Source organism: Acomys russatus, chromosome 20 (genome assembly GCF_903995435.1).
Source record: "Acomys russatus chromosome 20, mAcoRus1.1, whole genome shotgun sequence".
NCBI classification, from domain to species: domain Eukaryota; kingdom Metazoa; phylum Chordata; class Mammalia; order Rodentia; family Muridae; genus Acomys; species Acomys russatus.
Window position 1 is genome coordinate 49,053,023 of NC_067156.1, and position 15,901 is coordinate 49,068,923.

Genomic DNA, 15,901 nt, shown 5'->3' on the forward strand with positions numbered 1-15,901 from the left:
GGTCTAAGTGACACTGTGGGACTATTGTGGGGGCGAGGGGGGGGGGAGGCAGGGGGGTACATGAAAGTAAAATGACAAAACACACACAAAAGCAACCAGAAAACAGGCTCCAGCATAGGCTAGTGACTGCCTTCTTATCACAGCTGTTGTCAGAGGAAGTCAGAATCTCAACCCAGGACTTCTGAGTCCATGTACGGTGTCCCTTCAAGAATCACCTTGTCAGCTGTTTAAGTACTAAGCCCATATCTGGCAGCATGAGATACATGGCTCTTTCTGACAGTGACACTCAGCCAGAGGTCATCTGTGAACTATTTATTTAAGGCCTTTAAAACAGGGCATTGTACCACAAAGCTGGTGACACAACTGGAGGGATGGAAATCTCAGCAGTCCTCCCTTAGGTGTGGGCACACTGGCCTAGGTGCCAAGATGTGGTCGTAAGCCTTCAGAATGGTTTTTACTTTTCATATGTCTGGGTAGAAATTCAAGAGTAATATTTTGTGATGTGAATATTATGTGACATTCAAATTTCTGTCTATAAATAAAGTTTTGTCGTAATATAGCCATGGTTATGTGTTTGTGCTGTTTGTGGCTTTCACACAGTGGAAAATGTCTGTGGCCCACTGAGCACAAATTATTTACTACCTAGCCCAAACAGTTTGCTGGCCTTCCTATAAGGCAGTCACTGCCAGCCAGTTAGCCATATACATTTACTAAGTGCCTATGAGAGTGGGTGGCTTCCCGTCTTGTCGTTTGGCCTGTCTGCCTTTGGCATTTTTACAAAGGACCTTAGCGCCCCTGCTGTATTTAGTGAGTTTGTGGTAAGGTAGGTAAACCAAGTAAAGTTAAAGAGCAGTGGCCTCTGGTGGCTGGTGCAAGCATTGTTTGGATGAGTTCCTTGCCAGGGTTACAGGGAGAAACCAGGGACAGGTTGAGTCTTGCTGAGTCTGCATATTTTTCTGCCTCTTACTGAGAGGTTATAGCCAGAACAGTGATCTAATGAAGAGTCAAAAAACAATGCAATGACAAGATGGACTATCTCATTATACGATTTCAAAAAATTTCTATTTTAAGAGACTTGAAGTAAAGACTTTGGACACAGGTACCTATCATTCAAGAATTCAGTGTTAGGGAACTCACAGATACTCTCACTTTTCTGTCATTAGCGAGTCAATACAGTTGGGATCCGGAACACAGAATCTTGCCCTGGCCGGTAAACACCAAGTCCTGACCATGAATGACTGATTTTTACTTTCTTGGCCTCAATTAATCTCAAGGAAGGGAAGCTATACAAATCCTGAAAATAGCACCATCACTGATGCCTAGAGAAGCTCCTCTGAAACAGTCTGTGATTTGTTTTCACAGCATTCTGCCATGGCTGTGTGTGCTGCACACTTAGAGCCACACTTTTAAAGTGGACCAGAATGTGGACACAGGCGCTGAGCTAGACATTACTACACATTGCTTTTCTATGTAGAATTTCCTACTGTAAAAATATGGTTTCAAGTCCATGGCAAGAATAAAGTTTTTACTAAATGTTTATTTTATGTTCAAGATAAAGCATATACACAATTGAATGCAGAAATAAATAACTAGAAATGCTCTGGAAACTTCCTATTTGCCCTTCAAATTCTTTTTTTTTTTTTTTTTTAAGTTTGTGAATCTTTTCGTTTAAATGAATATGCCAAATATAAACACTAAGAAAAAAAGAACTACATCTTAGTACAGAAACATAGTTTTCCCTGACTATGAGTTTAGTTGGCATTATGGTAACACAAACACACAAGATACAACACTCTTTAGCAGGTTGACTCAGACAGCTCTGCTGGAGAAGGAAAAGGCACAGACTGAAGGTACAATGGGCAGTAGCAGAGTAAATGGGCTCAGTCACATGACGCTAAGAACTTAGGAAAAGTGAACAAATCAACGCTCAAATTATTTGCCTTCATTCAAATGACTTCTTTAAATTAAGATGTATAAACATAGGATATAAAGATGTTACTTTTGGAAGTATCTTTGTATATTTCTTCTATATATAAATCTTTGTATACAATTTCCGTGTTCTGTATATATTTCCTATATAACAAACTGAGCCAGGGCCTCCCAATTCCAAGCCCAAGGTTCCCATGTAGACTACTGGCCGCTTTGGGCCAGAAAAGCCAGGAAAGTTCTATTTAAATGTAGTCGTCTTCAACTGGCTCTCCATTGACATCACAGTAGTGGATAAAAATAGCCACTACTCGCTGAAACACGCCCCTCTTCATCTGACGCATCTCTGAGATCTCCTCTCCTATTGTTTCCATACAAATGTCTGCAGACAACTGTCCTTTCCTTCGAGGAGCATAGATGGTAGCTGAAAATGAGAAAGTGAAGAGAGATACTTATTCGAGGCAGGCTTGGGCTATATGAGAACCTATCTCAAGAAGCCGAGTTCTAAATTGTATGAGATCCACTGCGCATCTGTGGCACCATTTCAGAGCCGGGACTTTTTCAGGACATATTAAGATAGTAAAGAAAATCAAACCAAACCCTGCATTGTCCCTAATTTGCAAACAAAATATTAACTATTTAACATAGTAAGGTTGACTCAATCTAGAGAATATAAGTCAAATCAAGTCATAATTACTCTCTTCATCATCTTCAAAATCATATCTGGCGAAGCTGTTGGGCTCAGCTGCCCGCAGCGACCTTAGCCAAGGGAAGTCGGAAATCATGGAATATGGAGCTCCATCCACAACACCTGAAATAAGCAGACAGTTGAAAAAGTCCCATTAGTATGGGACTGCTGATAGCCACCAAGGAGACGGAGGCACTTAGAGCTGGATACAGAGACTGCCTTCAACGTCACTTCTAACCATCGCCACCCTTCATGTTCTATCTACCTTCTGTATGCCAGTAGATTGACTATGCTGGGATAGTAAAGACAGACAAGCCCCCACCCCCCACCCCAATATGTATCCAGTTTCTGTCTCTTGCAGGGACACAAACCTCGCAATAGTGTGATGACTTCAAAGACCCTCCATTTCTCCCCTTGGGCACACCCTCCCATCTAGCTCACAGCTTACAATTTAGCTCTCTAATCTACATAACTTCTTACCCTCTAAAGTGTAGATTTCTCTCCCCCAGGGGTACTTAGGGTACTTCTTTAAATCTTCTTCTGTTCGTGTGGCTTCCAGGAAGAATTCATATTTAATGAGCTCTCTGAAGGCAACAGGAAAAACATCAAGCATACATAGGACTGAAAAGGAATGCTGGGTAGAAAGCCACTGTCTGACGCTCAAGCTTAGGTTCTACCAACCATCTCAGGCAGCACGAGGACTCTCTGGCAGCCTCCAGTCACCCCAGCTAGAGAAGAAGTCTAGTCAGGTCTAAGCTACACTTCTTTATTACCTTTCAAATCATATTAAGGAAAGGAAAAGGGAAGATACTGACAAATGAGTTGTATATTGAGGGTAATTAGTAAAATTAAAAAAACAAAACTCTTCTGAAGAGTGGAGCATCAGTCCTAAGACTGTCGTTAGCCTGGTTTCCACCCTCCAGGACTGGAGAAATAATGTAAAGCATGCGTGCAGTTTCTTGCAATGTTTTCTCTAAGTTTGAGTAAAACGCTACATAAATACACTCACGCTTTTAAGTTTGAAATTTTCTCTCATCAGCTCAATTACTATCATTTAAAAGAAGGAATTAGGATCTGCCCCTCGGGACACCCAGGAGGAGACATGATGGCCTCAGCGTCACTCACTGATTGATGTTGGCTATGGTGTCCATCCAGTTGCGAATGCGCACCTTGTTCCGCACGTTGGGCGGGTTACTGAACTCGTGGATGACGCAGATGTGGTAGGGGTAGGGGCCACTGAAGAGCTTCTGCTCCAGAGTTAGTGTGTCTACCTGGGGAAGAGCAGAAAAAGGTCTCTGGACCAGGATCAAGTCTGAGACATCTGTCTCCTAGACAGTTTTGAAACCCCTGGCTGATTTGGAAATCAAACTAATTACTCTGTCCTAGAGTAAGCTTGCCATGTTTGGAATAAGACTTATCAAATTCTCTGCACAGCAGACTCAGCCCCACTGCTCTGTAAGGAGCTGTTAAGTCAGAGAAGCTGATTCCGGTAAGTCACCTCCACCAGTTCCACATTGTCTGTCCTCCTCAGGTTTCACTGCAGGCTGTATTGCAGAGCTGAGAACATGCATGCTGCTCCCATGTTTCTTGCCTCCTTGTAGACCACGTGACAGTGCATCTCACGAATGCCCTTCCCCATCTCTAGTTTTGAGTTCCACCCTACTTTTAGTGGAGCGTGCGTGTAGCACCTTTATGGAAAGGAGAACATCCTAAGGAAAGAATAAAGCCTCGCCTGTTTGTAAGTATGCAGCCAGCTTTGAGATTAAGAACTTATTTTGGGGCCTCAATCTCAGAATCCAAGAGTTGTTTTAACATTTCCTTTTGACGATGCACCTAACTTTTGATAATAATTATAGTTATCATGCTATTGCTTAGTGGGCACCAGCAAGTGTCCTAGTATATGGTCTTTATTAGTTAAAACAGCATGTAGGTATAATATGATTCTAATGTTACAGAGGAGAAATCAACAGACAAAAGAACTTGCTCTATGTCAAAGCAGAATCTGAACCAAGAGGCTGCGATCTGAGTGTCGGTCTTGTCAGCAGGCAGCTTCTGGCCTGCTCAATGAGTCCTGTGTAACTGCCAAGCATCCCTAAAGACCTAGTGGAAAAGCATTAACAAGCAATACTGGCAAGACAATTTGGCTTGGTTATAAAATTCCAAGATTTTAAAGAATCATTATTGAGGGTTGAACAAAATGGGCTAAATAAGCAAATCCTAGCACGATGTGTATTTTATCATAAACGAGCAATGCTTGTTACCTGCTGCATCGGGCGCAGGTAGATGATGCGGTTCCTCTCTGGCGGCATCTTCAGTATTTGGTCTAGTACCTGATCCATATTTAGTTTCTTGCACTGTGCATAGTCAAATCGGTTTACAATTGGTGCATTTTCTACCTTTAAATGTTTCAGTACCCTGCATCTGGTAGCTATAAAACAAAACAATAAGCTCTATAAATAATGTATATAAGAGTGCAAATCATATTCTGGAAGCATCTCTGGACAACACCGTGCTTGTAAACAGGTACTATGCTGGCCATACACAGCAGTTAAGGTCTAATGACATGACTCAGGTCAGAAGCAGCCAGGTGTCTAAAGCGATACCAAGGCCCCTCTTCCTTCTGATGTTGCTTGCTAAAGATATTAAGTCCTAGAAGTTGATCTGCCCAAATAGAAACTGCCCCCAAAACATTTAATAATGAAGTTTATGGAACGTGACATGACAATATAGTTAAAGGTCATACATGGAATAATTCACAAACATTAATGATAGGAATTGAACAGAGTTAATTAAGCTAATTAAGTTTAATTCCTGTCACAAATATAGAAACAGAATCTTGAGAAAGGGCCCAGAGCTATGTGGATTCTAAAGTCTTCGGCTAGGTATTGCAGTGCTGTGGAGAGATGTACTGAGAAGGTTATCTAAAACACGCTCAACACAGCAAACGTGAAGTCAGAGAGAGACGTACCTGCGACTCACCACACAGACCGCACTACACTCCATTACCAAGAACACCCTAGCCTTCCTCTTTCCTTGTTTTAAGTCGCCTAGTTCAACTTCAGAGAGCATCAAATGGATGCAATTATAAAGCCACAAAGCTGACGCCTGACTTTTTAAACTTTTCATAAAGGCATCTTCTACAAGATCCTCAACACAAACATTACCATCTCCCAGAACACTCTATCCTGGAGCTAATTCCCAAGTCTGAACATTGCCAGCATCCTGTCTTCAGGCGCACTGTCTCCTCTGCCTTGTCAGGAAAGGAGGAATTAGAAATAAAGTAGAGAAAACCAGATGGTGATATGGACCTTATGGCTCTGTGCTGTAAAACCAGACATAGTTAAGGCTAGATCTAATCTCATTTCAGCATCCCATTTGCCATCAACTTAGCTGTTGTCTAGAGATTGAAGCACTTATCTAAGATCCTGTGTGTCAGGACAGGGACAGGCTCTAACAAGTGCTCCACTGCTCTGAGGATGACAGAGCCCTGAGCACCTGGAGGTTGCTTTAGATGCCCAGAGGTAGAGGGTGGCGCCCTGAGTAAGTTAGGAAGGACAACCCTGACATATGCCTTCAGACCTTTCTGTTTCAACTCCAAAAAGAGGTGGTGACTTGATTAGATATCCTACGGCGAAAACCTTGTTGGTTGAAATAAAATAAACAAATTCAAATTTTTGCAGCATGAACAGAGTCTGACATCTTACAGAATTCAGAAGAGGGGATTTTATCTATCCTTTTCTATTCTCCTAGTTTTATGACATGCTTAAAAGGTGCGTTTTAATAGAATTTCTTTGCTTATCACCAGTACCACAGGAAATGAAAAATGTAAATAAATCACTTTAACAATATTCCTGCAATACTATTATTAGAGAAAGTGGTATTGGCTGGATGTTTCCTTGAAGACAATCTTGCTCTCCAGCCCAGGCTGGCACTAGATTCACAGCAGTCCTGCTTCAGGCTTCTTAAGATTACAGATGTAAGTCATGCCTAGTTGTAGGAGGTGTCTTTTAGCAGTCATACCCTATACTGCATTGTGTATGTACATTTATGCATAGGTGGATATACACCACACACACACACACACACACACACACACACACACACACACACACAGAGAGAGAGAACTCATATTAATTCTTCTTAACTTTTTATTTTGTAATTAGGTCTTACTGAATTGCACAGGTTGGCCTTATATTTGCAATCCTCCAGCCTCAGTCTCCTGGGTAGCTGGGGTTTCAGCCTGCATCAACTGGTTTGGCCTTAATTCTAGAAGGGCCTCATGCAGTTCTTATGTAATACGGCCCTGCATACGTACCATGGATGAACATCATCTTGGGGCAGTCTTTCAGCACTAGATCTGTGATTCCACAATTGGTCATTGTAACTCCAACAAGATTTTTAGATTTTAATACAAGAACCTGTAACAGTAAGAGTTTGAAAGTTAGAAGCCAGTGCATCTTCCCAGTGCTTTGATTTGTTTAAGGGTTTTGTTTTTCACTGGGACAACCTAGAAGCCAATAACCAAAGGTTCTCTTTAGAATATGGGAAGTACATAAACACGGAAACTTGGGTTTCTGTGATGGACTGGGCTGGACCGAGAAGGGTGAGCTTCCCTCTCTACCTGTACATGGTCATCCTCAATCACAGGGTCGCTGGTGCTGGTGGATTTGTCTGCAGTGCGCTTCCGTTTCATTGCATGGCATGGCTTTGTTTTGGCAACTTCTATAAAAGGGGAAAAAAAAAAATCCAAGTTTTATCCTCCTTTGTCTCCTCCCACAGAACATTATGTGACTACACAATGAAAACTCCATCAGAACACCCACATCTCAGCTTGGCTGTTGAAACAGTTAGGTGGTATAGCTAAAAGACTGCTCCAGGTCACAATCACCCCTCCTACCTTAAGCACTCATGTTCCTGGCCTGAGACGCAACCTACTGTAGATACTTTCAGTGAATTAAACTCATGGCTTCCCTACAACCAAACTTCTCAATGGCTGCTGCTTAGTGAGTAATTCCAGTCCTGACACTGGAGGTAAATGCCCCAACTGCACCTCCTCTCAGAATTAGTCCACTTTGCAGACCTCAGGGATCTCCCATTGCCTATGACTGAGGCTGTTAGTCATTCTAGCGCCTGCTGCTCAGAGCATCTTTGTGCCTTCAGGGTGTGAAAACGACCCATCTTGGTCCTAGACAACCATCATTTGTTCTGACAAATGTATTTGAAACTCCACCTACTGTTACTGTTCTGTCTTTCCCCACATCCCTGTCTCCACATTTAAACTAAAAATTCCTTAAAGGCAACAACTTTTCTTTCAGTGTTAGCCATCATGAATTAAAATAAACACTGACTGAACTCCTTGGCCTTCAACACTGAAGAAGGTACATGGACTGAGGGAATATTTATTAGACGCCTCCATGTGTCCTGCACCGCTCTAAGGGTTTTACTTGTATTAGCTCATTTAATTCTTATAACAGCACCCTAGTATAGGTTTTTAAAAATCCTCCTCACTAAATATATGAGGAAACTAATCATGGGAAGGTAAAATAGCTTACCAAGGTGTTAAATAGGTTTCAAGGGTCACACCCACTCAAAATGGCTCTAGTCACTAGATGACTAGGCTTATATTTTTCAGTACAAGTAGGATTTTATTTAAAAACAAGTTCTAAATTTATATATAAACTTAAACCCACATAATCTATTTAATCTATTAAGCTACCGAAAGTCTCATCCTTATCTTTGATACATAACAATATAACAGCAGTGGGCACACCAACTGAATACAGCTCAACCCAGCCTCAGAGCCAAGCACAGAGCCCAGCAACTCTGAGAACGACTGTAACCATGCTGTTATTTCACCACATTGGGTGTTCTGTGCTACTTGTTTCATGAATAAAATGAAGGTTAACAAAGAAACCTTACAAGCATTCACTTCAAAAACAGAAAACCACACAAAATAATGTTATCAACTTATAACATAGCATTTATATGCCACAAAGCCCTAAGTTAAAAAACAAAGCAAAACAAAAATTAAACAACTCAAATGCTCTTTCTGAACTGATTAGAAATTTCCCTAAAACAACTAAATTTATTACTTATTAGGTATATTTCTCTCTTTAATACTGTTAAAAGGAATAGCTTTGACACAAAAAAATGTTCGCTTTAAAATAATCCGTTCTTCCCAAGAGACCTAGAAAACACCAAAATCAATACTTTTAGAAAGTATTGATTACTTTTCTTCCAAGAAAACTTATTAGAGTTGGATATTTGCATGATGATTTAAAAATAATGGAAACTAATTTATGCACGAATAAAAGCTATCTCACAAACAGGAAAAAAAAATGAGGAAAATAGTGGAAAGTCTAAACTGAGATTTTTTCTTGTTTTTATTCCAGTGAATTACTTAACCTATGAAAAAGTCATGTGACAGATGAGAATAAAACAGCCAAAAGGGATATGAAAAACCCAAGGCAAAATGTAAGATCCTCAAAGCACAGCAGTTAATATAAATGGTTCATGTTAAAAAACAAAAAAATCAAAAAAACTTCTAAAATCAACTATAAAATATCACCAAGACAGATGTCAAATAATTAGAAATATATAATAGTTTTTAAATAGAACTCAGTGCTGTAAAGATAGTGTTTTCATCAGTCAACGTAAAGTTTTCCAACTCTTGGCATAACTGCATTAGAAATAAACAGAGGCATTTAATAAAATGAGAAGATAAGACTTATGAGGACTGGCCTTTCATAGAGTAAAGGAGGCTGTACACTGACGTCACAGATTCAGGACAATTAACAAGTTGAATGTTGGTGACAAGTGCAAATGTAACTATTCTTAATGCTGCTGAGCTAGCTGCACACTTCAAAATGATATTGTCTCTAATCATATGTACTTTCCCACACATTTTTTAAAAAGAATATCACAAAACATTTAAAATTCATGCTGGAAAAAGTAATTTTGTTATATAAGAGGAGCGGAGTTTACAAAACACAATGTATCTTCAAATACAACTTATGTTTTATATGAATTTATATCACTATAACTATCTGCACATAGTTAAGTCTTGTACTTAAGAAATCTTACTTTTGTGAATTTAACACCTCATGAATATAGCTTACTCAGTACATGAAAAAACAGGTTCTGCCTCTGTTGAGGGACTGGCTTTACAACTTGACAATTGAAATGCTTAAAAGAAAATTAAAATCCATTAATATCTCCTGATATTTATTAGTAATTTAATAAAGACAAGAGGGATCACCTTAGAACAGATATATAATTGAGATTAAGAGATGTATTCACTTCAGCATATACACTATAACTAGCATGTGTGTGAACGCATGTATGTATGCATGTATGTATGCATGTGTGTGAACGCATGTATGTATGCATGTATGTATGCATGTATGTATGCATGTATGTACGCATGTATGTATGCATGTATGTACATACAATCACCCAAATAATCTGAGGAAAACTAATTACTTACCTGCTTGTCTCCTGCCAAACCTAGCTGGGAGCAAAACAGATTTCAGAAAAACAAACACAGCAAAACTATCACTAACCCACCAAAGCAGAACCAGGAACACATAGGAAACTTCGCCAGCCCAGCTAGCTCATGCTCCTACCTTCCCTTAAGGTCTTCCCCAAGGCACCCTAGGTGAAGGGGGGAGCAGCATTCTTCTATGAGGACTTAGGCATCAGAATTGTATTCAGGGCAAATATACACAGTTTAACTTTTCTTAAAGGTAAAATGATTCTGAGTTTTCTGGACTGAATGTGTTTTACACCCCCTTCCACCAAAACACTTTTTAAAAACTATTTAAAAGTTTCTATGATCCACAGAACTCCCAAATAGGGTATAATTTACCAAAAATTAGCTTTTTATAAGAAAGCTCATGAAACAAGCTCAGGCTTTCTCCAGCCCTGCCCTGCAATTCCTAGTCCTGGGAGCATTGCCATACCTGACTCAGATATCAGCGGTACATGGGACAGTCTGCTCCTGGCCCTGGTTAGGGGCCTCCGAGGGTAGTCTTCATTAGACTGCACGTCACAACTCTCAGGCTGGGAGCTCCCCCTCCTGTCCTCACCTGTAGCCCCACAGCCACTCCCATTAGTCCTCTCATCATGTGCTGGGCCTGAAGACCCCCCTTGTGGCAGAATCCTAAAGGAAAAGGCGGATCTCGTACCATCCGGGCCATTCACAACACAGGCTCGGCTGGTTGAGGGACGGTCCTCATCAGAACACCTGCTAGTTCTCCTTTGAGACTCCTGGGACCTGCGACAGCAGCATCTGGGGCAGACAGAGCTCTCTGCATCTCCCTCCTCCATGGCCTCAGAGTCCTCTGACCCACTCGGGGAACAGACACACTGCCTGGACTCATCCGCTTCTGTAGGGCTAGGCTCGGAAGAGCGGCCGCTGGTCACCGTCCTTACAAAGTCAGGGCTCTGAGAAGCAGTGCTGGGTGAACTGGAGTTTCCCACAGTGCTGGCAGCTGCGCTGCTGCAGCTGGGATAGGCATCCTTGTTCTTTTTTTTTTCAGGGATGTCCCTAGCTGCTTTCATGTCGGCTTTGATCTGCTCACTGGTGACCTGGCAGCCCTTCTCACAGCTGCTCTCCTCCAGCGGAAACTGCTTCGACGGGCCCGGCTGATGGGAGTTGTACCTCTTTCGAAGTGGAGTCTTGCCTTTTCCACTTACTGCTTTCAGAAAAAGAAGACAGGCCCGTGAAAAGACAAGATTTCAGTACAAACTCTGGGGTTTTTGTTTCTTTGTTTGTTTTACTTTTTTCGAGACAGGGTTTCTCTGTGTAGTCCTGGCTATCCTGGACTTGCTTTGTAGACCAGGCTGGCCTCGAACTCACAGAGACCTGCCTGCCTCTGCCTCCCGAGTGCTGGGATTAAAGGCGTGCGCCACAAAATTCTGGACCATCTGGACAGGAGACAATGTGTCCTGGTGCCCTAACTGGACCCTTCACTGCTGCAGAGCTCTGCACCGGCTCTAGTGCTTCCCTGGTTCGTCTCTCCAGCTGGCCGGCTAAGGCCCCTCTAACTGCACTCTGCACCCAGCCCCAAGAGTTCCCTCAACAGAGCCCCGCCTCACCACCCAAGGGTCTGGAGCTCTGTGCAAGGCCTTGGTGTGCCCCACCCTAAAGCCACTATAGTAATGCCTGCAACAGTGTGATTCATGTTTTCTAGCAGACTTTAACTGGACTAAAGGCTCTGTAAGGACAGACACACCATGACGTAATACAGCCTGTGATCCTTCGCAGCACCTACAAAGCCCCTAGCACAGTGGGACTCAATGAATACAGAATGGAGTAAACAAATGAGGTAGGTTTCTGGGCTGGCAAAAACTTTAGCAGCCCCATATAGAAACTGAATTTTCCACAAAAAAATTATAGGTTAGTCAGCTGGTCATGTTTTCCCCTAAATTTTAAGTTTCCATGAAGCTTCTTTTCAACCATAGTATATTATTTGAATTTAAAAGGAGAGAATAAAAAGCTGAATAATCCGTCAGTGGATAGTAAATGAAGATTACATATAATTCAGGTACAGTGTTAGCTGTGTACTGAGCTGTCAAGCTCATTAAGGAATAAAGAACAAATGAGCAGACAGTTTAGACAAACTAAAAAGACAATCTAAAAGAAGTACCCTTTGCCAACGGCAGTGAGTGCCTGATTCTGAGAACTGAGAGGACAAGAAAGGTAAGGGAAACCCGGGAATTAAGAGAGAAGAACTAGTCTCTTAGTAAGGCAAGCAGAATATGCTGCTGCCCGGGACTAACGGGAAGCCAGGGATTATTAACAATGCATCTTAGGGAGCTGGAGACACAGCTCAGTGGCAGAGTGCTTGCCCAGCATGCTAAAGGCCTGGGTCCAAAACCCCAGCGCCACCAAAGCCCTCAGATAGAAAGGGAGCCCAATAGTCTGCAGCAGCTGCCACAGTTAGACTACGACTGGATGGAGTACCAGCGGAGAGGGGCTTCCTTATTTCTCCACTGGATACTCCCTTCCCTCTCATAAACCACGGCCTCTTGCTGACCACTGACAGCCTGACGCCACAGCTACCTAACGCCCCATGGGAAGAGTCCTCACACTCACTGCCCTCCCACATCTTGCTGTCCTACTCACTCATGGCAGTTCCGCCCACACCACACTCATTAGACTTTTGCCTTCTTGCTTCTTACCATTCGTCATAATGTGTCAACTGCACTGTAAGCTGCAGTATAGACACATTACAAGACCAAGAGAAGCAGTGATGCCTCCCACCAACAAGCCAATGTCAGGCGTCCTCTCACCTGCCATTTCCCTGGACTGTACCGACTCTCCATTTTTTTCTTCCCGTTCTGAATAACGCCGGGCACCATTCTTAGGAATCCAGACCTCTTGGAGTTCTAGACTGTCTTCCTCATCATCGCTCTCTGAATCGTGAACATTAATTGGGGTTGGTTTCACCACACGCTGCAGACCACTAGGTCCTAGAACAACAAGCACAAGGCTAAGAATACTTTTTGCTCGAGAAAAACCCTCACATGAAGTACTGCTTCAGAGATGTGTGCTCAGCGAGATGCTTTCAGCAGGGCAGCGTCTGTGGCCTACGTTAGTCAAACAAATACCTGGTGAGGTTCTGTGAAAGCATTTTAACAAGCTAAAGCCAGTATGACAATATCAAGTATGACTAGAATGACAACTGATAGCATACATTTCTAGAGGCAGCTTAGAACATCTGTCCCAGCCGGCCGTGGTGGTGTGTGCCTGTGATCCCATCACTTGGGAGGCTGAGACAGGCAGATCGCTCTGAGTTTGAGGCCAGCCTGGTCTACAAAGCGAGTCCAGGACAGCCAAGGCTCCACAGAGAAACCCAAGCCAACAACCAAACAACCGACCCACCAACCAACCAAACAGAACAACCTGTCCCAATGTTACTATTTCAGAAAGCGTAATAAATCATCCCTAATATAACAGAGTAACAGTTGTAATTTTAAAAACTAAGAGCCACAATTGCCCAATTTTGTAAACACATAAACCACAGCAAACAAGATAAACCTGAGAATGCTTATTTACTCAGTGGTGAGTGCAGGCCTATCTTGAGGAACACGTTCCACTTTGGTAGCAGATGGGCACTTGTGCATAGCATGCCTTATCTGCTCAGAAGCACAACTTCAGACCATCAGCTCTTCCCTTGGGAGCCTCACGACTGACTAACATTAGCACGACTGATAAAGCACTGGCTGCCGACTCTTGCCTGCGTTTCCGTGTCACACGGTACAAAGCCCAGCAAAGCTGACACTCAGTAAGTCCGCTGGGTAAGTGACTGCACCTGTTAGACACTTAACAAGGTACTGTGCTAATGAGTCAGGAAGGACAGTGCTGCATTCTAATCTCAACTGTGCCTGTCACTCTCAAGTAGTGCTGAGCACATCACCTCTGAAAAACTGTTTCCTGTCATAAACCAAAGAGCCGATCAAGGTCACTTAAAGACCTATGGCACGAGCCTGCCACTGTGGTCGACTACCTTCTGATCTGCATACTAACCCAGATCAGCCTCTGCCTTGCTCCTTGTCCCCTCTCAAATGAGGTCAGCGTACACATTACTTTTTAAATCTTAAATTAAAAAAATACTTTTTGAGACTTACATAAATGAGCACACTGTCCTTACATCATTTACAGCCCTTTCTTCCAACCTCTCACATTTATGACTTCTTAACTTACACACACACACACACACACACACACACACACACACAGAGCTTGCTGAGTCCACTGAATATTGATCATATAAATAGAAGAGTATTTAATTGGGTTATGTTCCATCAACAGTCTGAGTCCTTTCTTTTAGTACATCCCCAAAGACGAAGCCTATAGTGAAACAGAAAAAGTAGTTGTTGCCTACAGCTACAAAGAAAAACAAAACCAAAAATGGCAAAACCAACAACAACTCTTAAGATATAGGGCATGATGGCGCATGCCTATAATCCCAGCACTCAGGGAGGCAGAAGCAGGTGGATCTCTGTGAGTTCAAGGCCAGCCTGATCAACAAAGTGAGTCCAGGGCAGCCAAGGCTACACAGAGAAACCCTGTCTCAAAAAAGCAAACAACAATAAGAAAAGACATAATTGCATATGGCAAGAAGAACAATGCTTCATTTCAATTCTCAGTAGCGAGCAGCAGATGACACATCAGTACTTGTCCTCAGTCCTTCCTATCCTCCACTGTGCCTGGTCATTATTTCCAGGATGAGGGATGTGGAAAGAGTGACACGATTACCTGCTTGCTCCTCATCAGCATCCACAGGAAGAACTCCCGGATTGTGAGCTGGCACATCAAGTCCACTCTCCGCTACCACCTCTCCATCTTCCTGCACCATGTCTTCCATCTCATTCAACGCTTAAATAAAAATAAAGTGAAAACTAAAGAAAACAAAAAATCCACAGCGCATGTAAAACTGTGGTAGCGCTGAGCAGAGAACAGCCAGTCATTGTGAGGCCTGCTTGTAGAAGAGCAGCTGGTAACTGGTTCAACAGAGAAGGGTCTAGCTAGTCCACAGAAAAGGAAACCACAGGTGGGACAGGGTTATTTCATGTAAGATAAAAGCAGAGGAAATGGTCACAGTTGAGACAAAAGACCTTATTCATCCCTGAAGCGGTACCAAGGATAGCTGGGTGGTGTCTCCACTATGGCATCTGCCTGAAGATGACGATCATTTTATGAGCAATGAGCCTGTGTGCCTGCTGTCTTAAGTAGGCTATACTGAGCATGCAAAGTCAAATCCTGCCTTTCTCATGTACTGTCTAGAGGTTAGGCTGTCATTTATTGACTAATGTATGGTAAGGACCATTAATAAACCCAATATAGTTTATAATACTATATGGCCTTTAAATGCTTAATGTTTTTCAGTGTTTACTATTATACTTAGTGCCTATCATTGAATGAGAGCACGTGGCTTTATTCTCACATTATCCAAAGGGTATGCCCCATGAAAATTTTAAGACAAATAAGCTTCAACTCATAACTACTACTAATGCTGACTTCATCAAATGTTTATAAAATTAAGTGCAAAATTTCTCAAGGCAACATTTAAGACATTTAATCCAGCAGCATCCTCCTCAGAACACTTTGACTGATCTCTCAGCTGGAGTCAGAATACCAGCATTGAATACAATGAGACTTTGCAACAAAAGGCATTCCCTCCTCTGAACTGAGCTGTGAGCACATGCTTTTCCATTGTAATCCATCACCACAATTGGGCTTATAGGATTTGTAGTTTTTCATTACAGTTGTAAGAACTT

At 42.3% G+C, this 15,901-nt stretch overlaps 1 protein-coding gene across 6 annotated transcripts in view; it reads right to left on the bottom strand.

Annotated features, from left to right (window-relative positions):
- Window positions 1-1,517: 1,517 nt before the first annotated feature.
- Fbxo38 (F-box protein 38) overlaps window positions 1,518-15,901 on the bottom strand; it is a 44,043-nt gene continuing 29,659 nt past the window's right edge. For 2 of the 6 annotated variants that reach the window (XM_051163406.1, XM_051163407.1), the window contains exons 13-22: window positions 14,880-14,999; window positions 12,911-13,090; window positions 10,576-11,313; window positions 7,236-7,336; window positions 6,930-7,032; window positions 4,876-5,042; window positions 3,740-3,885; window positions 3,095-3,198; window positions 2,624-2,737; window positions 1,518-2,350 (exon numbers count right to left, since the gene is read on the bottom strand). In XM_051163406.1, the coding sequence (XP_051019363.1) occupies window positions 2,172-2,350; window positions 2,624-2,737; window positions 3,095-3,198; window positions 3,740-3,885; window positions 4,876-5,042; window positions 6,930-7,032; window positions 7,236-7,336; window positions 10,576-11,313; window positions 12,911-13,090; window positions 14,880-14,999 (1,952 nt within the window). In that variant the 3' untranslated portion in view covers window positions 1,518-2,171. The remainder of the gene's footprint in view (window positions 2,351-2,623; window positions 2,738-3,094; window positions 3,199-3,739; window positions 3,886-4,875; window positions 5,043-6,929; window positions 7,033-7,235; window positions 7,337-10,575; window positions 11,314-12,910; window positions 13,091-14,879; window positions 15,000-15,901) is intronic. The other 4 variants (XM_051163412.1, XM_051163408.1, XM_051163411.1 and 1 more) reach the window with 4 other exon arrangements.